At 40.3% G+C, this 23359-nt stretch overlaps 1 protein-coding gene across 1 annotated transcript in view; it reads left to right on the top strand.

Moving 5' to 3' along the window:
* VWA3B (von Willebrand factor A domain containing 3B) overlaps positions 1 to 23359 on the top strand; it is a 175609-nt gene that overhangs the window by 124611 nt on the left and 27639 nt on the right. Inside the window, exons 16-19 of the mRNA XM_081832306.1 lie at positions 384 to 436; positions 3092 to 3273; positions 8140 to 8190; positions 13864 to 14068. Of these exons, the coding sequence (XP_081688432.1) occupies positions 384 to 436; positions 3092 to 3273; positions 8140 to 8190; positions 13864 to 14068 (491 nt within the window). The remainder of the gene's footprint in view (positions 1 to 383; positions 437 to 3091; positions 3274 to 8139; positions 8191 to 13863; positions 14069 to 23359) is intronic.

The following is a 23359-nucleotide window of genomic DNA, read 5'->3' as shown; positions in this document are numbered from 1 at the left end:
TTGAGGTAGGTGATATCATTAGGCTCTTTTTTTGTTGTCAAATATTGTCTAAGAGGATCTCTTGATTTTCATTATGAGAGGTAATAAGTAAATCATTTTCAAAGGAGATGTGATCAGGTTTTATTCCCTTTCAAACAAAGTTGTCAGTTTTTTCATTAACTGCACCCTCCTCCCCACATGCTTCCTTGCAGAAGCTGGGCGGCCATGGTTCTGATCCCTCAAGTCCTATCAGAATGCCCCTTACGACCTCATAGTCACACTACATTTGACATCATAAAGAGAATATCCCATGGGACCTCCATGTGACCACCATGTTGTAAAAACTAAGACCACAGACTGAAGGTGTGGAGTATGACTTTGTCTTTCCCTAAATCTGCATGCAGAAAGGAATGAGAGTGGGTGCACAGAGCCAAATTTGAACTACTACCACACTGAAGTACATGATGGCCACGCAAGGCATGAGATCCAAAACCACAAAAGAGGGAAGTAGAACATTAATATAAGTGTTATCATGTTGCTAAATATTTTATGGTGTTGATTTGCATTTGGGCCATATGTTGGCAAACTTGGAGAGCTATTTATAGACTTCTAAGGGGGTGTTTTTTCCAGAGGTGATAAAAATGTAAAGGTCTTTGATTTTGTGGAGATTGATTTCTTTTTCCTCTGAAAGTTTTTGTGATATGTAGCTCTATTTTGAGAGTTGTGGTGTTCTTTTTTTTTTTTTCCCTATTACTGCAAGCTTCATTCAGTGTTCAAAGCCCAGTCGACTCACCTTTTAACCTACTGTTCTGGCCCCTTCCCTTTGACAAAAGTTGTTCTAGAAGCCACATGCTGAATTCCTGCTCCTGACAAGTAGTGAGGTTTGATTTCATAGCCTCTTCATTTCTTTCTCTTATGTTTTCTGAATCTTTGCCTATTTTCTTGTTTGTTTTGGTCTTGATGTTTAAATTAAAAAATTAGTGTATGTAGCCATCCATTTCAATGTCCTTTTTTCCAAGATAGGTTTAAAGTACTCTTTTTCCTGTCCATTTTTTCTTATGGCGCTTCTGTATGTTTTTGTACTTTTACATAACTGTTACTTCTTTGAACAACCTAATCATAATTTTAATTATAATTGCTATAAATTTTTGTTAGATGGCTCATAAGATTAATTTCTTCTCAACTGAATTTACAATCTCATTGTTGATTTTCTCAGCCATCATTTTTGCATTTTTTTCATTATAGATTTTGGAATTTTAGTATAGATTAACAGGATTATTTTAATCTGTATTTTTCGTTCTCCAGTTTTTTTTTTTTTTTTAAAGATTTTCTTTATTTATTTGAGAAAGAGAGAATGAGAGACAGAGAGCATGAGAGGGAGGAGGGTCAGAGGGAGAAGCAGACTCCCTGCCGAGCAGGGAGCCCGATGTGGGACTCGATCCCGGGACTCCAGGATCATGACCTGAGCCGAAGGCAGTCATTTAACCAACTGAGCCACCCAGGCGCCCTTTTATTTATTTATTTATTTTTTAAATTTATTTTTATTTATTTTTTTTTTTTTAAAGATTTTCTTTATTTATTTGAGAAAGAGAGAATGAGAGACAGAGAGCATGAGAGGGAGGAGGGTCAGAGGGAGTCGTTCTCCAGTTTTGCAGTTGCCTAAATCTATCCCCTTGTAACCTCCCCCCACCCGCCCCGCCCACTGGTGTTTAGAGCTCTCATTCCTCGGTGGTACTGGAATGTGATAGATTCAGAGGGTGGCTTGGTATAGTTCTTGGTGGTGATGCTACATCAGTGTCCTCTCTCAGTTGGCAGAATCTTCTTCAAGGGTGAGAGGCCCTCAGACCAGTACTGGATTCAGGCCCGCACTGAGCCTGACTTGGGCCCTTGACGTACGAACACTCATACATAGTCCCACTTGCTCTCCAGGAGTTGTGCACCGCGCCTCCACGCGCCCCCTCCGCCCCGCCCCTGCTGTCCTTAAACACAGAGACAGCAAGTCCACAACTTCAGCCCTGCTCACTTGTTCCCAGTTCCATTCAACTTTTGTATCTAGAAATTTATCAGCCATGCATCTGACCTTTTTTTCTTTCCTTCCTCCTTTCCGTTCTCTGCATTTTTTTTCTTAAGCAATAACAATTCAATTTTTGTATAATTTTGGATATAAGAGGGAACGTAAAAGCATGACCTATATCATCTTGATTGAAAGTAAAAATTTACTTCTCAAAAGCAATTCTCCACATTTTCAAAATGCCTACATGCTGCTATGGTTGGAATCATATATAATTTTGAAGCAATTTTATAGCTTGGCATTCTGTTAGACTTTTCTCTTTTGTTTAAATATTAAGGTATGGAATATACTTTTTTATGAATATATATTTATTCATTTACCAACAAACATTTGTTGAGGGCATACTATGTGCCAGCCAATGTTCTAGGTAATGGGAATACAGTAGTAAATAAGACAAAGTTTCTACTCTGATGGAGCTTATATTCTACTAGAGAGAGAGAGGTAACATGCAAAGAGGTAAGTATATAGTATTATAGGTATTAAGAAGATGGCATGGAATCATAGACATACCCAAACCCAAAAGTAAGCACCAGGTGCAAGCAGAAAGACTACAAAAGAAGCCCTCTCTTTCTGGTAGTCTGCTGTTCTTACAGAATGTGATCACTAAGGCTTCTCTCTTTGACATTTATAAGAATCTCTTATAAACTGACAAGGAAAATAGTCCAAAGATGTTAAATATAATCAGATATTTTCAAGAGAAAATAAAATGTAAAATAAATATATGAGGAAGATGTTTAACCCAAGTAGTAATTTACAAAGTAGCAACAAGGTGACCCTTTTACTTAAAAATTGCTCACTCTCATCAGTTTGACAGGGGCTTATGAAGATGATACTTGTTTCTGACTAGGAATTTCCCAAAGCTGTTGTTTTGTGTGTGTGCATGGTGGTGATTTTAAAAATATATAGTTTTAAAATTGGAAGAAAAAGATTAGCAATGATATCTCCGATTCTTATTTTTTTCTTTGTGATTATCCGTGTTCTCTAATTTTCTGTAATTATACTGGTTTTATAGTCATAAAAACATGCCATATGGCTCTGTAGATCCATTTTCAAAGGTACATGTTAACCTATCAGCTGACGCCTTCCTTTGGTATTGCTGTTCAGGTGTTCCCTCTGGCACACGTGTGCAACACCACCAATAAGATGACATTAATTAACCCCCAAGGAGTCAAGCTCAATATCTATAAGCAAAAAGTGGAACAGGCCATTAAGAGCTATGAAAAGTGAGTATTATTCCTGGCTGCTCTTTAATGGCTGTGGAATTTATTTGTTTGGGCTTGTTTTCTCTTGTTTTAGCTTAGATTTTTTTCTTTACCTGGAGCAACTACTTAGTGATTGCCCCAAAGGATTATCAGCGGTAGCTGCTACAAACAGAGGCGCTTCCTCTGTGCCAGGCACCTGAAGAAGTCCAACAGAGTTTTAAAGGAACCATCTTCCCTCTCCAAAATCTATAGAAATCTCACGTTTCCCTGAGATCTTTGACGCTTTCCTTTTAGCAGAGTGAATTTGATCATTTCGACACCTAAGATTTTGTAAAGTGACTAATGAAACTCCACAATAATGAGATAATGGAGATAATGTAAGTGTCTCCTACTATATAAACCATTTTTTCCCAAGATCAGGAGGATGATCAAGTTGGCTCCAGTGAAAGTTATACTCTTAGTCACTGTCTTAGTGCTGAGATAGGGGTCTCTTTTCACAAGGGCAGATGCCCGGTCTCACCCTTGGCCTAGCTTTGTGGTCTCCTCCCCACCCCACTCCCAGCACTTTATTAAGCCTCTGTGCCTAGCACTTGAACTTTAAGCATGCCCTGCTTCTCCGGGCAAGCCTTTCCTGGGTTCTGGAAGCTGTGCAACTGGGTTTTCACCTACCACCATGTGGGTGGGAGGAATGAAATAAAGTACATGAAAGTTAACGATGTGTCCTAGGCAGCGTATGCTGGTCTGTTGTCATTTTGCAGTGTGTCTAGTGTGTGTTTGAAAGAAGCATAGAGCCTGACTCCTGCCACATGGGGTGCACAGTCCAGTCCAGAGGCTGGCCTTTCCCCACCATGCCCGTCACAGGCCTCTGCAAATCTCCTTTCACGGGAGCCTTCTCCTGCCCTCACCTAAGAATGGAGGCTTACATGAGCTCCTTCGGCTGCCTCCAGGCTCCTCAGGACTTCTCTGAGTCTTTGTCTGCCCTTCCTTTCTCTTGCAGACACAACGAACTATGCCAAGGCTCACTCATGTCTGTGAGCCTGAGGCTTTGCTCTGTAGATTTCCCCCCATCCCCTGCACAAGGGGGCTGCCCCTCCGCTCTGCCTCTCCCTCTGCGCCAGGCAGGCCTTCCCTTGCCTCCCAGCAATGCTGCCCCTCTTCGTGTCCTCCAGCTGGCCTCTTTCATTCCCGTCTTGCCTCAGCTCCAGTGGCCCTCCTCCAAGAGGCCTTTCCCCAGTGACTCCACCAGCCACCTTGCCTGTAGTCCTCAGAGGGCTCACAGCTTCTGCACAGGCCTGGCTCTCCCCTGCAAGGATGTCAACTTCCAAGGGCCGGAGCTTGGCAGCCTTGCTTTCCCCGTTGTCTCCTCTCGATAGCAGGTGTTGCTATGTATGTATTTGACTATTGGAATTTAATTTGAATCTGATCTAATTCATGTTTAGTTATTAAAATTCATCAAATTCAGTTATTCAAAATGTATCATTCATATTATAATTGAATTTGCTTGACTCAGTCAAATATTTGAGTTCTAGAATTACCTGGTTTGTGAAAGCCTGATGCAGGCCCACAAGCTAGGGCTTTGAGGTCCCCATTCTGGGTTTCATTTTTGATTCTGACGTGTACTTTGCAGGTCATGTAACAATTGCAAGCTTCAGATTCCTTATTTACAAAATCTATCTCCGGAGGCAGTTGTGATGGTTATGTAAATTATATATAAAGAGCAATTAATGTTAATTACTTACCCCTTTCATTTCCTGAATCTGCTAATCCTAAAATAACAATAAATACACAGAGTATAATAGTCACACAGCTCTTCCCCCTACATTAACCCTTTCCCTTTCTGAAAACAGGGATCCCTCCTTCCCTAACAGCAAAACCAAAATACAGACATAGTGATTTGGCCCACTTCTTACTTCCAATGAGTGAATATGGAAAAACCTTTTAGGACCCTTAGAGAAATGCATATTGCTATTATTAATAGTAATATTAATTTTAATATGATTAGTATTATTTAAAATTCAATATAATTGACTTAATATATGATATTAATGTGATATTTATATTAAATGAATATTTAATATTATTATTTAATAATATTAATATTAACATTAGTATTATACAGAACAAAACTTCCTGATCTTTTGCATTCAATAGTTTTTAAGAATTTTGTTGGTATAAGTGTCAATTCCCTTTTCCATCTTGCTCCACCTTTCTAAAGATACACATACTATGAAAAGTAATTAATGAAACTGGGTTTACTCCCACTCCGTTCCCAATATAACATTTCTAAGGAGTTTCCCATCACAGGTAAGCCAAATAAAACCCTGAATTTGTATGGTTAGCAATGACCAGACAGTTGGGAAGCTCATAGCCCTTTGGCCAAAATAGTGACATAAACTAGCTATGTTGGTCACACTTAACTGGCTGTGTGTGGGAGTCCTTCTGTTTCAATATTTTATGAATTGAGATAGCAATTTTGGCTTTGTGTGTCTGAGTATAAACTTTGAGTGAGGGTTGGCAGGGCCGGCTGGCTTCTGGGGTCATTGTCTGCAGCTCATTTTGATTTTGAGGGTAAGGTCAAGGTTGCAGCCCTCAGATTCAGAGGAGAAGCATCAGTTCTAACCTGGCTGTGGGGCCATCCTTAGTAACCTCTGCATATGATCTCCAAAATGATCTGCCTGCTGGTTAGATTTCTGAAGCGTCATTAATTACAAGTTGCTTTGCAAATTCTGGCAATTCTTGGCACAAGTAGATTTGTCAACTAGAGGTGTAGAGAGCTAGTGAATACAACCCCTCAACCAAATTTCACTCTCCTAAAACAAAAAGAAGAAAGCTATGGTTGGTAAAATCCTTGAATCAAGGGGTGGACCAGCCTCAGAGAGGCCTTCATGTCCCATAGCCTCTCGGCATCCCACAGCGATGGCCCTCATCCCACACCCTTTGTGGCTTTCCCACCGTCACCTGGCCGGTCAGTGGAGCTGGGATCGACACTCTCAGCTGCCCTCAGTTCACACCCACCCACTTTTTCTGCCCTCTGTACTTTCAAGTATCTCAGTATAGATGGATAAAAGGGGGAATAACAGAGGTTATGTAAGTGTGCTCTTAGAAAAGTATTTTCTAAAAGATTGAATTAAAATTAGTGGTCTGTGTGCTAGCTAATTGGACCCACATTTACTAAGGTTTCTCAGTTTCCAAGCCTCGCCCATCTTCAGAACCTGGAGGGAATAAACACTGAGTTATTCCTGGTCACTTCATATGTACATCTCAATCCTCCCAACACCAAGGTAGGTGGTGTTATCCTTGTTTCAGCGATAAGAAAACAGAGTTTCAAAAAGTTATATAACATAACAGGATCACACAGCAGCAAAGTAGAGGCACTGAGATTTGAACCCAGAGCCATGTGGCTCCAAAGCCCTTGGCCTCACTCCCAGCCTCCCTACTACATACTGTCTCTACTTTCAAGGTTTAGGTTTAAGGGGATTTTTAAATGAAGTTGTATTTTTGTTTTTGTTTTCAGAGACGCATATACACACAAGCCAAAAATGCATCCTATGAATCCTTTAAACAGGTCTTAGGAGCCCTGCTTATAGATACGTGAACCACGTAATTAAAAATAACCCAATTTCCAAATAGGCCCCAAGGAACTCAAAGCCTCCAAGTGAGACAGAAGCACTGAGCTGACTTATTGCCTGCTTCCCGACTGTTTGTATCACGTACAGAGCATTCACCCGTGTCAGACAGGTTCGCACACACTGGTTCACTGAGCCCTCATGGCAACTCTAGGAGGGAGGTACCATTATTATCCACATTCTACAGAGAAGTTGGCTGCTGGCCCAAAGTCTCACAGCTAATAAGTGGAGAAGCCAACTGAGCTTTGGACCCAGGCAGTCTGGCTCCAGAGCCTATGCTCTTCACCGCATGCCAGACCCCCTTGCCATGGTCTCACCAGGCTCAGGAAGGGAGGTCAGGCAGGGTAACACCCCAAAAGTGTTCTCAAAGCCCTGTGCCGCTGATGCTGGGTCCAGTGGTTAGAGAATGCCTCCTGGAGAGGGGCAGTATTCTCCCAACTCATTTTATTGGAGCTTGTTTTTTTCATGGAACACCAGCTCCCAGCCGCCCGGAGCCAGTGTTCTGTGCCCTGCACTCCAGGAAGCCTACTTTGGGTAGTGATGTAGTGGTACAGAACGGGGGAACAGGATGGGGCCGGCACCTCCGCTAGAAGCATCACTGATTCATAACAAGAAAAGGAGCTGCATCTACCCCATAGAAACCACTGGCTTCAGCCTCCTCCTTTCCTCTCTCTCCGCGAACATGTTCAGTGATGAGCTTCAGAAAGTTTCAGCGCTGCTACCACCATCAAGCTGTGATGGGTGAGCCAGGCACTTCATCTGTTTGCCCTTCTCAGTGACCTTGTTTGGAAAACAAGCAAGTCAGGCTCGTTGATCTCTAAAAAGTGTCCTGGTCCTATTATTTATGACTCTCTTCACACCTTTTTCTCTGAAAACCCAGGTCTAGAAGAATGTCTCTAAGGGCATGGTTTTACTTTTCCATAGGGAGAAAATCAGTGAGTGTTTAGAGACCTCATGCAGAGAAAATGACAACCATTTTGTTTACTTCCATTTCTTAGCCTGGGTTTTACCTGACCGAGCTGAGAGTTGTGCCCTCCTTTAATATTCAACATGACTGCTACAAAGCCATGAGCTTTCCACAGTGATGCTGAGGGAGGCAGATACTCCTATCCAGTGTCTTTAAGCAAATGGCAGTGACATGGTCCAGTGTGGGTGTCCCTTGGCTCGGGATCTGCCCGCAGTGCCCTTCAGAGCCTGGGATCAGCCTTTTGCCATTAAATGAACTACTGCTACTAAATGATTATTGTTTTTTTTTAAATAGGCGCTTGAATAAAATTGTTTGGCGAGCATTATCTCAAGAGGAAAAAGAAAAGTAAGCCAGTTTCTCTTCACTTTGTTTTATCTTGGTGAAATTCACATAACCTACAGTTAACTTTTAAAGTGTACAGTTCTATGTTATTTATTCAAAATATTGTGCAAACCACCACCTCCCTCTAGTTTCAAAACCTTATCACCTCAGAAAAAACACCTTGTACCCATTAAGTAATCCTTCCCCACACCTCTCTCCCCCTCTGGGAACTACTAGTCTGCTTTCTGTCTCTGTGTACTTTCCTCTTCTGGATATATCATATGAAAGGAATCATATAATATGTGACATTTTGTGTCTGGCTTCTTTTACTTCCTTTTTGTAAAAACTTAATGTTTCCAAGTTGTAGCATACATAAGTACCCTCTTTATGCCTCAGTATGGATCCATTGTGTGTACATACCAGCTTGTTTATCCATTCTTCCATTGGTGGATATTTGGGTTGTTTCTACCTTGGGCCTATTGAGAACAATGCTGCCATACACATTCATGTAGAAGTTTCTGTGTGGACATATGTTTTCATTTCTCTTGGGAACATATCTAGGTGTGGATTTGCTGAGCCACAGGGTTATTCTATGTTTAACTTTTTGAGGAACCACCAGACTTTTTCAGAGCAACTGCACCATTTTACATTCCTACCAATGAGGTATGAGGGTTCTTGTTTCTCCACATCCTTGCTAATGCTTGTTATTTTACTTTTTTTTTTTTTAAATAACTAAAGCCATCCTGGTGGCCTGGTGGGTATGAAATGATATCTCCTTGTGGTTTTATTTGCATTTTTCTTAATGATCAATAATATTAAACATCCTTTCCCATGCTTGTTGGCCATGAATATATCTTCTTTGGAGAAGTGTTTATTCAAGTTCTTTACTCATTTTTTAATTGGGTTATTTTGTTGTTGTTGTTGTTGTTGAAATGTAGGAGTTCTTTATGTATTGTGGATTTTAACCACTTATCAGATGATTTTCAGAGACTTTCTCTCACTCTAAAGGTTGCCTTCACACTCTCTTGATAGTTCCTTTGATGCATAGTTTTTAAGTTTTATGTAGTCCCATGTGTCTATGTTTGCATTTGTGTCTGTGCTTCTAATATCATATCGAAGAAAGCACTGCCAAATCCAACGTCTTGAAGCTTTCCCCCTATATTTTCTTCTAGGAGTTTTATAGTTTTTGGTCTTCTGTTTAGGTCTTTAATCCATTTTGTTTCGAGTCACTTTTTATATATGGTATAAGTTAAGGGTCCACCTTCACTCTTTTGCCTGTGGATATCCAGTTTTCCCAGAACCATTTGTTGAAGAGACTATCCTTCCCTCCATGGCAAGATCTTGGCACCTTTGATGAAGATCATTTGACCATATACATACGTAAGAGTTTATTTCTGAGCTCTTTATTCTGTTCCACTGATCATGTTTGTCTTTATGTCAATACCACAGCCTTTGGATTATTGTAGCTTTGTATATATATGTTCTGAAATCAGGAAATGTGAGGCCTCAACTTTGTTCTTTTTCAAGATTGTTTTGGCTATTTGGAGTCCCTTGAGGTTTCATGAATTAAGATGATTTTTTCTGTTTCTGCAAAACATGCCATTGAGATTTTGACAGGGATTGCATTGAATTTGTAGATTACTTTGGATGGTATGGATATTTTAACTATTAAGTCTTCTAATCCATAAACACAGGATGTCTTTCCCATTTATTTGCATCTTTTTAAATTGTTTTCAGCAACATTTTATAGTTTACAGTATACAAGTCTTTTACATCCTTGGTTAATTTTATTCCTAAGTACTTTATCCTTTTTGATGCTATTGTAAATGGCATTGTTGTATTAATTTCCTTTTTGGATTGTACATTATTAGTGCATAGAATTGCAACTGATTTTTCTGTATTGATATTTTATCTTGCTACTTTGTTGAATTTATTTATTAGTTCTAACAGTATTTTTATGGAATCTTTAGGGTTTTCTACATATAAAATCATGCCATCTGGATAGGACTTTCAGTACTTCACTGAATAAAAACAGTGAGAGTGGACATCCTTGCCTTGTTCCTGATCTGTGAGGAAAAGCTTCCAGTTTCTCACTGTTGAGGATGATGTCAGCTGAGGGCTTTTCATATGACACCTTTCTTATGTTGAAGTAGTTTCCTTCCATTTCTGGTTTGTTGAGTGTATTTTTTTTTTCATGAAAGTGTGTTGAATTTTGTGAAATGATTTCTTTGCATCCCTTGAGATGACCAAGAGGGTTTTTTTTTTTTTCTTCATTCTGTTAATGTGATGTAGCACATCGATTTTTATATGTTGAAGCATCCTTGAATTCCAGGAATAAATCTCACTTTTAATGGTGTGTAATCTTTTTAATGTGCTGTTAAATTTGGTTTGCTAGTATGTTGTTGAGGATTTTTGCATCAATGTTCATAAGGGATATTGGTCTGTAGTTTTCTTTTCTTGTAGTATTTTTGTCTGGCTTTGGTATGGGGAAATGCTGGCCTCACAGAATGAGTCTGGAAATGTACCCTCCTCTGCAGTTTTTGGAAATATTTGAGGAGGATTGGTGTTAATTGTTTAAATGCTTGGTAGAATTCTCCCCTGAAGCCATTTGGTGCTCGGCTTATATTTGTTAGAAGGTATTTGCTTACTGATTCTATCTCCTTTCTAGCTATAGGTCTGTTAAGATTTTTTTATTTCTTCATGATTCAGTCTTAGCTGACTGTATGTTTCTAGGAATGTATCCATTCCTCTGGTTACCCAATTTGTTGGTGTATAACTGATCATAGTAGTCTCTCATAATCCCTTTTATTTCTGTGACATTAGTTATAATGTCCCCTTTTTCCTCTCTGATTCTGGTTATATGAGTCTTCTCTCTTTTTCAGTTAATCTAGCTGAGCGTTTATGTTTTGTTGTTCTTTCCAAAAGTCAAGTCTTAGTTTCACTGATTTTTTTCTATTGTTTTTCTGTGCTGTATTTTCCTTATTTCTGCTCTTATTTGTATTATTTCCTTCCTTCTACTAACTTTGGATTTAGTTCCTTTTTTCTAGTTCCTTCAGGTATATAGTTAGGTTATTGATTTGAGATCATTCTTCTTTTTTGATGTAAGCATTTTTAATAAATTTTTCTCCTAGTACTGCTTTTATAGTATTTCATACATTTTGTTATTTTGTGTTTTCATTTTCATGTATCCCAAGATATTTTCTAATCTTCCTTGTGATTTCTTCTTTGACCTGTTGGCTGCTTAAGAGTATGGTGTTTAATTTCCACATGTTTCTAGATTTTTCAGTTTTCCATTGGCTATTGATTTCTAATTTTGTCCCATTACGATTAGAGAAGATTTTTTTTAATGATTTCGATTTTGAAAACTTCTAATACTTGTTTTATGGCTTAACATGTGATCTGTCCTAGGGAATGTTTTATGTGTCCATACAAGGAATATGTATCCTGCTGTTGGCTGGTGGTGTGTTCTGTATATATATCTGTTAGGTCCAGTTAGCCTATGATATTGTTCAAGTACTCTTTCCTTGTTGACCAGCTGTCTGGTTGTTCTATCAATAGTTGAAAATGGGGATTGAAATCTCTTATTTTTATTATTTCTCCCTTCATTTCTGTCAATGTTTGTGTCATATATTTGGGAGCTCTGACATTGGGTGCATATATATTTATAATTGTCATCTCTTCCTTGTGGATTGACCCTTTTATCATTATATAATGTCTTTCTTTGTCTCTTGGAACAATTTATGACTTAAAGTAGTAATAATTTGCTGATTTTTTTCTTCTGCTTTAACAAGTCTTCTTTTAAACCTCTTTAGTGAATTTTTCATTTCATAGTTATTATATTCTTCAGATCCAGAATTTGTTTGGTTCTTTTTCATAGTTTCAGTATTTTTATTGATATTCTGTTTTGTTCATGCAACATTTTCCTGATTTTATGTAGTTGTCTGTGTTCTCCTAGAGCTCACCGAACATCCTTAGGACAGTTATTTTGAGTTCTTTGTCAGGTCACTCAGAGATCTCCCATTTTTTTAGGAAAGATTTCTGGAGACTTATTTTGTTCCTTTGATTGGGCCACCTTTCCCTGTTTTTTTGTATGCCTTAGAATCTTTAGTGGAGATTTGAGTATTTGAAAGAAACAGTTATATCTCCTAGTCTTTACAGACTAGCTTCTTACAGGGAACAGCCTTCACCAATCATCTGGGCTACGGATTCTGGGGATCTTTCAAACCTTTTCTGGGGTGTGCCTTCTCCAGGCTTGTGTGTGTAATTTCTCAGTTAAAGAGGTTTGCCCCCTTCCTTGTCAGGAGCCCATAATCTCTTCCTCCCCCTGGTGTCTGTTTTTGGTATTGCAGCGTCTCTGGTGCTGTAACAAGCCATGGGAACTCCCTTTAGCTACCCCTAACATGGTATCCAGAGTATCTCACCATTCCCATCAGTGCTCTGAGTCACGTGAGATGGAAACCAGTCTCTTGGGAAGCCCCCCCAAAAGCCAGAATGTTGGATGCATGTTCCTCTTTTCTTTTCTCCTAATTTTCTCCTAATTGCACTGCACTATCCAAGGGAAGCAGGGGGACTAGGCCTGGCAAAATGCAACAGCCTTTTCTATCCACTTTAATCCACTATTCTTCTTGGTTTTGTGTTCATCTGGAGTGCTGCGACCTCTTAACTGGTTTCAGGAATTCTCACAAAGGAAATTTGGTCTATATATTGATGAGTCAGCATCTCCTAGGGAGGAATGGGAGCCTGGGGTTTCTTAGTCCACCATCTTGCTGACATCACTCCAATTTAGATTTTTTTAGTAAGAATTTTTGCTGTTATCTGACAGGTTTGCTTGTGGATTGAGTCCTGTGGTTGTGCTGGGTTTGCACTGTACTCTTCCAACACCCTAAATCTAAAGGAAGTGACCCTTTCAGCAGTAAGAGAATAATTATGAAATGCCCTCTTCTCTCTCTCTCTCCCTCTCTCTCTTTCTTTCTTCCTCCTTCCTCCTTCCCTTTCTTTCTGTCCCCCCTCCAGGAGTGTCTGATGTAGCAGTAGCTGGACTGGAAGTAGTATCCAGGACCTGGGCCATCACATCACCCTGGCTTCCCCTTGAGTCTCACAGCCTGGGTTCTTCGGCTCATAGAAAGTTTGCCTTCTGTTCTTTGTGTACCAAAACAATGAAGCCAGAAAGTTTAGGCCTATTTAGGCTTATAAAAGGAGGAGAGGAGATCAAAATAGCTAGAATGAGCTGGTAGAAGAATTACTGCTCTGAGGCAAATATTTGGCTTTTGTTTTGCTTCCCTTCCCTTTGCTTTCCTCTGTTTCTCAGAGTTACTACTGGACATAGTGTGTGAAATCTCTTTGGAGCTCATTTTTGTTCCTGCCAAATGTTAGACCTAGGGAGAAAGGAATGAGTTCCAAATATGCCAAAAAAATAGAAAAAAAACTATATCGAACTTCAAAATTAGATGATCAAATTAGGTAATAGGGAAGAATGTGTACCATAATTCACAGAGATGGTTATTTTTAATGTAAGCTACTCATGTAAGCCACCACAGTCCTGATGGACCAGAGGGTATGCCTGTGATTCTGTCCACTGACACCTGACATCTGTCTGAGAGATGGTTCTCAAGGGAGGTTTTACTGAAAAATCATCTCTCCATGTTTTTTCTGTTATCGCTTTCTTTGTTTTTTGTCCTCCTTTTTTTTTCTTTTTAGGTTAGATGCATATAAACCCATGCGGTACTTGGAAAACAAGGCAGCTTTAAACAGGGCATTAGAACGGTTAAATTGGCCCATTTCATTGAAGGAGCTGTCGATGCTGGAAAATGAAATCCTAGCTGGGAAAATGTATATCCAACAGGCCATGGAACTCCAGGAGGCTGCCAAGAAGGAGAATCATGTGAGCAAGTCACAGGGAGAGGTGGGTGCCATGGAGGTGTCTATATGTCCTCCCTCCTTCCTGTCCCAAGTCATTGCCATCCCTGCGTTGGCCTTCCTTCTCCCTCTCCCACCCCCTCCACATGGATTTCTAAAAGAGTTAGAGCCAACCCAGGTAAAGCGTCAGGACTTCTTTTCAACAAAAAGGAAATGCCATTTGGTTTTACTATGGCCTTCTTTTTTTTAAACAGTATACTTTTAATTAAAAAACAAAACTAAACAGAAGTATAATATAGTGATCAAAGGTCTGGGCTTTGATATGAGCCAGACCAGGGTCTAGCCTCAGATCTGCCACCTAATCCCTGTATTATCCTGGCCAGTTATTCCATCTCTCTAAATCTAAGGGTTTTTAATCTGTAAAATAGGAATATTACTAATATCTGCCTTATAGGGTTATTATGAGAGTAAAATTACTTTTTACAGTACTTCATATTGAAAAGCCCCCCCATAAGTGTTAGAAATTATTATTAATAAGACACACTTTTCAAAAAGAAAAAAAAATCTTATAATCTGACTGCCTTATTACCACCACTTTGGATCACTTACTTTTAGCTTTCTTTTCCTCCTTGAGTAAATTTTTTACATAGAAGCAGTCTCCATAATCATTTTAATATTCTGCGTTTTTCCTTGACTGCAGCGTAGCTGATACATGATGTTACATAAGCTTCAAGTCTACCAACACAGTAATTTAGTAAGTTCTGCTGTGCTCATCACAGTGTAGCTACTGTCTGTCAGCACACGACACTATTACAGCACACTACAATGCCACATATTCCCTGGGTCGTATGCTTCATCCCTGGGACTCACTCAGTCCCTAACCGGAAGCCTGTACCTCCCACTCCCCTCCACCCCTTCTGCCCGCCCCCCACCCCCTCCTCTCTGGCAACCACCGATTTGTTCCCTGTATTTATGGGTCTGTTTCCGCTTCTTTTTGTTTGTTTGCTCACTTGTTTTTTTAGATTCCACATGCAAGTGAAATCATATGGTATCTGTCTTTCTCTGTCTGACTTATTTCACTTAGCATAGTACCCTCTCGGTCCATCCATATTGTTACAGATGGCGAGATCTCATTCTTTTTTTATGGCTGATTAATATTCCACTGTGTGTGTGTGTGTGTGTGTGTACGTACATTCCACGTCTTCTTTATCCATTCATCTATCAGTGGACACTTGGGTTGCTTTTGTGTCTTGGCTATTGTAAATAATATTGTAATAAACAGAGGTGTGTGTATCTTTTTAAACGAGTGTTTTTGTTTTATTTGAGTAAAGATCATATGGTAGTTCTATTTTTAATTTTTTGAGGAACTTCCATACTGCTTTCCACAGTAGCTGCATCAATTTACATTCCCACTAACAGTTCACGAGAGATTCTTTTTCTCCACACTCTTGCCAACACTTGCTATTTCATGTCTTTTTGATTCTAGCCATTCTCACTGGTCTGAGATGATATGTCCTTGTAGTTTTGGTTTGTATTTCCCTCATGATTAGTGATATTGAGCATCTTTTTATGTGTCTATTGGCCATCTGTATGTCTTCTTTAGAAAAATGTCATATTCTGCTTTTCTATTTGATATTATCTCATATACTTTCTCTATTTTTTCCAAATCTTCAGTTTGATTTTTTGGCTGTTATATAATATTTCATGGTGTGTACTATACCCTGATTTATTTAATTCTTCAGTGAATGTTAGACATTTGGGATATTTTTTTCAGTTTTCTTCTCTTTCACATGTCTTAATGACTTCTGTGGTGCATTTGGTTTAGTTTGTTAGGACAAATTCTTAGGAGTAGAATCCTTGGTTCAAAGGGCATGAATATTTTGGGGTTCTAAATACTTATTGCTTTCTGACTGTGTGTGTTTGTATAGGCATGGAATAGATCACTTGAAATATTACTGAATTCTTTGTAATTTTGGTATATTCAGTATATGTTCACTAAAAAATATACCCAAAGAACTGACCTTTGAGATTCATTTCTTTTGGTTTCAGTCTTTGCTAAGTGATATTGGCTTTGCTTGGCTTTAAACTCCGTATTTGCTGCTCTGGATTCTTTGGTTCTGTTTTTTTGTTTTGTTTTGTTTTTCTTTCATTTTATTTTTTCCTACAAATCACACTTTTCCCCTCCATTGTAGAAAGCGATGTCTTTTGTGCAGAATGCAAAAATCTTATCACAAAGCATCTTATGGCTATTAATATTATTCAAACAAAGTGACTTCCCCAAATAATTGTTTAGTGTTCCCTTGGGAGACACCATCTGATGCCTCCAAATATGTGGCTATCTATTGGCCCTCCTCCCTGGATGCCCTGTGGGCACCCAAGAATCAAAAAGACAAGTGAATTAACTCCCTGTCCCTGAAAATCTGCTCTTCTTTTCATCATGCCTCTTCTCCTTTGTTCTTTCATTTTTTCATTGACATATTTATGAGTTCCCACAAGGTGCCAAGCACTATTCTAGGCACTAAAAGTGCCTGAACACACAATCACACCCCACCCTCATTCTAGTCAGGGAGAAAGACCAGTACAAGTCCCAAATGATGGACTTTCCCACACTGAACTGTAGAGACAGTGCCTAATAGCAGATTCTGCTAGCATTACTTTTTTCTATACTTTGTATTAAATTTAAAAATGGGTAGTGTTGCTGAGATGGAGTAAAAAGAAGCCTCTGGTGATTCAGAATAAAGATAGTGTGTTCTACTTGGATTTGTCTGGAATCCTGGGACTCAAAATTCCTTGCCCACGAGATATGAATGAATTGTTCTATTTTTTAATTCTCTTACCCAGAAAGTGGGAATAAAAATACTTTCCATCATTTCTTTATCCAAAAGTACCTGTTCACTTCTGACCACAGGTCAGATCCTGTGCTTGGCACAGGCGACTTCAGGCAGTGAAGAGCCTGTCTCATTCTTTTCTCTCTACTTGGTGTCTCCCAAGGTGATAATATACATTGGACACAAAATGGGCTTTGTTAACTGCATTGAAGACACGGGCCCAGCCTGGTGAAGATGTACTGGAACAGAATGTAAGCTCCATGAGAGCTGAGACCTTGTTTGGCCTTATTTGTAGCTGTATCTATAGCCCTGAGAATGGCAGCTGGCCCACAGTGGACACTGGACAAATACGTATTGAATAAATGAAACCCAGATCCTTCTAGCAGAGAATTATAAATGTGACAACAGAGGCACATCCACAGACCAACTGGAAGATGGGGAAAAGTGAACTGGAGAGTTGGGGGAGGCTTCAGAGAGGGGATAGTTAAGTTTGGTCTAGAATGACGAGTAGGATTTGAGGGTTGGGGTGTGAGAAATGTTCTGAGTGAAAGAAATGGCCTACGCAGAGGCAGGGAGGTGGGATGAACATGGCATGTTCACCAGGGATATGGCAGGAGACAAGGCAGGAAAGGAAGTTGGCAGCAGAATACGAGGGACTTGGAATTCTCTCCTTGGATCACGGACTCATGGCTGTTGGAAATGGAAACCCAGGGAAGAATTTTCAGCAAGTGTAAGACATTAACAGATTTATATTTTGGCAGCGTGATGAGGCCCAGTGTAGTAGAAGGGAAAGACCCAAACCGGGTGCAACACTCTGTTGAGCGGTTTTGAGTCCTTGAGCCAAGCCAGAACAGTGAGGAGGAAATAGAGAAAAGAGATATGAACTGGTAGAAAGTGAATGTGTGGGGTGAGCCAGAAGGCAAAGCTAAGGATACCCCAAAACTTTCTGTCTTGGACACGGGGGAAACAGACACTGTTAACCCTTCCGTATCACCTCTGCTCCTCAGTGACACAGATGTTCCCTGGCCAGCCCATCTAAACACCCCGTCATTCTCTAACCCCTGACCACATTTTTGTTTTCTTCACAGCACATTTCACCTGACATTATGTATGTGTTTATGATCTGTCTTCCCTACTATAATGAGGGTGGGACCTAGTCCGTTGTGTGCTAGGTACTCCCAGCGTCTAGAATAGTGCTTGGTACCTTGTAGGTACCAATACTCATAAGTATTTGAATGAATAAATGAAAGAATGAACAAGAGGAAGAGGTATAATAAGAGGAAGACCATATTTTCAGGGAAAGGTAATTCACTTTAGGTCCTTTTGATTCTTATGTGTCCATGGGATATCCAAGTGAGAAAGGCCACATGTTTGGAGCTTAGGAGAGAAGTCTGAGTTAAGGAGAGAGTTTGGAGGTCATTTGAGGTGCTGAGAGAAGAAGAGACAGTGGAAGGGATGGAGACAGGAAAGTTAGAGGAGCAGGAGGTTCAGGGTAGAATGCATGATGCGAGAGCCCAGGGAGAGGTGGGCAGAACCTTGGATCTGGAGTCACAGGCCTTAGTATGGTCTCACTGCGGCAAATTTCTAGCTCTGTGGCCTTACATAGGCCCCCTGAGCCTAGTTACCTCATCTTTAAAATAGAAAAAGCACCTACCTAAAGGTGGTTGTAAGATAATACACATAGTTTATGTAGGGCAGTGTGCAACGCTAAGGTCTCAACAGTAAATGCGCTCAACATGTATTACCCACTATTGCTATATCCATTGTTAAAGTTTTTACTGAGGAGTTTTGAAAAGTCACACAGAAGGATGTCTCCAAGCCATTTGATTTGGCAAGAAGATCATTAGTGATCTTAGTGAGAATAATTTCAGTAGAATTGTGGGAGCAGAAGCCAGTTTGCAGTGGGTGGAAGAGTGGGTAGATCTGAAGAAAGTAAGTACAGGAAGTGAAGATTTGGTTTCAAGATCTTCATAGGGAAGGAAAGGAGAAAGAGATGGTGAGAAACTTCTCCAGAGTGAGAGAAGACATTTAGTGTGTGTAATGGTATTGATGGGTCCACTGCTGCCCCCTTGTTGGTCAGGGACTAAGGTTTTCCTTCACTGCCCTGTCCCCACACAGGGTAGGCAAAGCCCCCACTGTCTGTTCCGGGAAGCGTCCATGTGCCCAGGACAGTTATCCACAGGTAATGAATTGTGTGTCAGGGTGGGGGGTACTCTTACTTGGTATCTTATCTTCAGAGTTCCTTCCACTCTTGGCATGGCCCTCAGCAATGGGATATTTTGCATATTATTTTCTTAAAATGATACTTCTCCTCACCATGTATGATGTATTATGAAATATTTTAATATTTAATTCTATTTCTGCCATGCCCCACTGGTTTGACTTCATGGCCCACTAACAGGTCTCGATCTCCTATTGTGAAAAATATTGGTTGGGACCAAAGCTCACGATTGCAAGGGCTTGTGAGAACCTGGGGTAAAAATTCATCACAGATGAAGGTCATTTTTACTGATTCATATATAAATATAGTCTGATTATAAATTCTTTTAGCAAAGGCCAAAGATTTTGATCAATGATTGTAAATTGAAGAGCAAGAAACCATCTCTTATTTATTAAGGTCCACTAGAGTTTATTGATAACATGTAGCAAAAGGTGATCAAAGTTTGTTAGGAATGGGGATCCAATTGGAAATGCCCACACACAGTCAGAAGGGAGTGGCCAGTGGTCACTTTGGTCCACTTGGTCCACACCAGGGTGTGTTATGGAGTCTGGATGTCTTTGGTTCTCTGATATGTAGTCACCCCACTGGTTCCTGAGTTTGGGACAGCTTTGTGATTTTTCTGTTGGTGAGGATCAGATGTGGGGAGAAGTGGCTGCATATGTTGGTGTTAAGCTAGCCTGTACCTTGCTTTTTCCACTCAGGCTTTGACAGCCTTTGCTGGCCCCAGGATCAAACCTGAGCGGAGAACCATCATCCCACCCGCTCTACCCACCATGGTCGCATTCCGTGCTTGATTGAAGAATTGCTTACCCTATTTCCATAACCCACTAGTTTTGTGGTATCCCTAGAGACAGGTGCTTGGCTTACTGACCACATGATGAAAGGAAAAATCTGAAGTCTGAAATTTTAAATTCCCCTTGAAAACTCCCTCTGCTTACACCCCTCTTATTGCCATGATTGCAAATTTCACCATCATTGGCCAATCAGAGCTGTGCTGTGGTGGAAATCACCACTGGGCATCTGAATTATAATTAACCTTCCATAGTTCTCCCTGGGAGCCTGGTCTAGGCAGCCCAGCCATGCTATCCTACAACATTTCCTTACTACATAAGGATTATTCTCCAGAGCAAATCCCTTAGGACCCAGGCCCAGAAAGACCCAACAGGCTCTCCACACTTATAACCTTGACTGCCTTGGAAAATTTGGAGACAGAAGAACTTGTGAAGCATCTGTAAGCAACCCTAAAAGAGGTCTTGGAAATTTATCTATACAGCTGGCCACACATGGTTATTTCTCCAAGTTGTGACTGGTAAAGAATGTGGAATCCACAATCTTTAGGGATGGTGCATTGAGTGCTCCACTCTGTGAAAAACTATCCAGAAGAAAGAGTGTTGGGAAAGATATAGGTGAGGCTGGGTGAGGTGGAACTGGGAGAATGAGAAAAGAAGAGAGACCATCTGGATTGGAAAACATTGTCGGGAAAACAGTGATTTTGACACTGTATAGGAGAAAGTTGGTTGGAAAGATTTAGAGAGAAATTTCTTTGAGCTGTATAAAATGGAGTCAGAATAAATAGAGTTATTATCTTTGCTCCCAAATAATAATTGGACCCGTTGTCATTCTTGCATTAATATTTCCTCTTTAAAGGGAGGAGGGAGGCCTCCCACCATAACCTCTACAACTAATCAGCCTTCCTCATTCCACTAGAAAAACTTGAGTCTGTTGTGCTGATATTCGAGTCTAGTAGGAAGACTGACTCTCTAGTGACTGTGAATTGTAACCAGAGTAACCAGCAGAGAGATGTCTTGAAAAGTTTTCTTAAAGGCCTAGCATTTATTTTTATACTGTAGCCTTGAGTGAGATATATATTTGTATATAGTAGATTGCTGGTTGTGGTCCACACTCCAGACAGTGAAATAAAAGCTGCTCCAGCATATGGCTTTTGTTCATCTCTGGAGTAGCAACATATGGATAACTGAATCAGTAGCATCTGAATTACAGCTTATGAGGCTGTGGTAATTTTCAGATTTAAATATTTAAAACATTTCGAATTTTTCTCTTTGATTTTTTTTTTCTGAAAGAGCAATGAAGAAATATTCCCTGAGAAGATGTTACAAGTTTGCTCTTCACTTGGGAAATAATTTTATGCAGCATCTAATGCATATATATTAGGTTCTTTTGCCACCACCAAAGAAGAAGGGGGGGAGGGGAGGTGGAGGAGAGGAAGAAAATTCATTTTTTTCCTGCAAAATCCCTTTGAGTTGCTATTGATTAACATTTATTGGAGTTTTTTTTTTAAGATTTTATTTATTTATTTGAGAGAGAGAATGAGATAGAGAGAGCATGAGGGGGGGGAGGGTCAGAGGGAGAAGCAGACTCCCTGCTGAGCAGGGAGCCTGATGTGGGACTCGATCCTGTGACTCCAGAATCATGACCTGAGCCGAAGGCAGTCATTTAACCAACAGCCACCCAGGTGACCAACATTTATTGGAGATTTTACTTTCAGAGTAGTTAACTCCATAACCCAGTACTGCACGGTATTGGGGATCAGAGGACTTTTTTGTGGTTCAGGGCTTCATCCTGTGATTGGTTTCCTATGCTTCCTAAGGAGCCACACACACTGCACAAACTGGCAGGAGTGTTAAAGCCAGGCAGCTCAGCCCATCAGTGATCTGCTCCGGAAGCAACCCTCAGGAGAGGGAAGTGAAAACTGCATCTAAGTTCTGGGGATATTTGTTTCTCATGGTGTGTTTTCTACAGTTACACTATTCCGTGAGGAAGAGGGAGAAAACAACTCCAGTAAAGCACTCTCCAACCCCACTTTGGATTTTTAAAGCAAGGCTAGGTGTCCAAGACTCTTCACAGGGGATAATAATTCTCTCTGCATGTCTGCCTGGCCATAGTGTTTCCCTTAAGCCTTGGTTTCATGTGCAGTATCCTTAGTGTCCCTGTGGGCCCCAGTGCTGACCTGCTGTGCTCCTGAGAGGTCTTGCAAGAGGGCTTAGCTTCCTCCTCAGAAGGGCAGAGCTGAGGCAGGAAATTCCCCTTAGAGCTTCACTCCTTCGGTGTGATGGTTTGCCTCATGTTAAAATGCAAATGCCCCGGGAAGGGAAGCACAAGAAACCCTCTGACTCATTTACTCAGGTTGTCACTGCATGGCCAAGAGGGGCTGGACAGGAGTTGGCCATTGTGATACACATTTTCCTATAAGGTCTCCTCATTCTCTTTCCAGAACCCATTTTTAAAAGGGATGCAGATCCTAGATATTCTCGGGGTAGAGGATACCCCTCTAACTCTAAATGAGGACAGAGATAGTGAAGGTCAACAAATGCTCCAGGCTGGCCCTGTCCTTTTCACCAAGGTTTTAAAGGGAGTTGAATTATTTACAGAGACAGTTTGCAAATGTTCTGGTCTTATATTTAGATATCCTAGAGAGAGGAAAGGTCAAACCATACATGACACTGTATAAGTCTTACCTTGATTACAGTGGTCACAGACTTTAGTTGGTCTTAAAGACAAAACATGGACAGAGAAGCATGTTGGAGCTGCGGGGTGTCAGCAGTTCAATGATTTGGGGCAGAAAAAAATATTTAGTAGTGGTTTCAAAACAAAATTTGGAGCCAAAGGCTAGTTCTAGTCAAGTCGTAGAAATGCATGGAAAATTTTAAAGCATCAAACATTTAGTAACTTCACTGTCCCCACCAATGCAAACCTGAAAGCATGACCTCGAAATTAAATAATAAATGAAAGGAGGGTGGCACCATTTTGGATCCTGTTCTACATCACCTGGTAATTGAATCTGACAAGGAAATAAATTGGATTCTCTGAATTTTGGAAACAAGGCAAAATCAAATTACCCAGTGGACAACATCCCCACTGCCAGTATCATTGCCCATCTGACTTCCCCACGGTGACTGGCATGCAACTATTCTCATGCACCTAAACCTAGAGATATGTTGCCTTATTTATTGTTTTTGTTTTGTTTTCACTCTATACCCTTTCTGACTCTCGTCCTCCATAGATTTCTTTGCAAAATAAGTAAGTCAGAGGACAAATATCATATGATTTCACTCATATGTGGAATTTAAGAGACAAAACATTTGAACATAAGGGAAGGGAAGGAAAAATAAAATAAGATGAAAATTGAGAGGGAGGCAAACCATAAGAGATACTGAAGTCTAGGAAATAAATTGAGGGTTGCTGGAGGGGGTGTGAGGGAAGGGATAATTGGGTGATGGGCATTAAGGAGGGCACCTGATGTAATGAATACTGGGTGTTATATGCAACT

The sequence above is a fragment of the Leptonychotes weddellii genome, chromosome 10 (assembly GCF_054177405.1).
Source record: "Leptonychotes weddellii isolate Sample4059 chromosome 10, ASM5417740v2, whole genome shotgun sequence".
NCBI lineage: Eukaryota > Metazoa > Chordata > Mammalia > Carnivora > Phocidae > Leptonychotes > Leptonychotes weddellii.
Note: the sequence above shows the minus strand (reverse complement) of the source record. Positions and strands in the feature narration are given on the sequence as shown.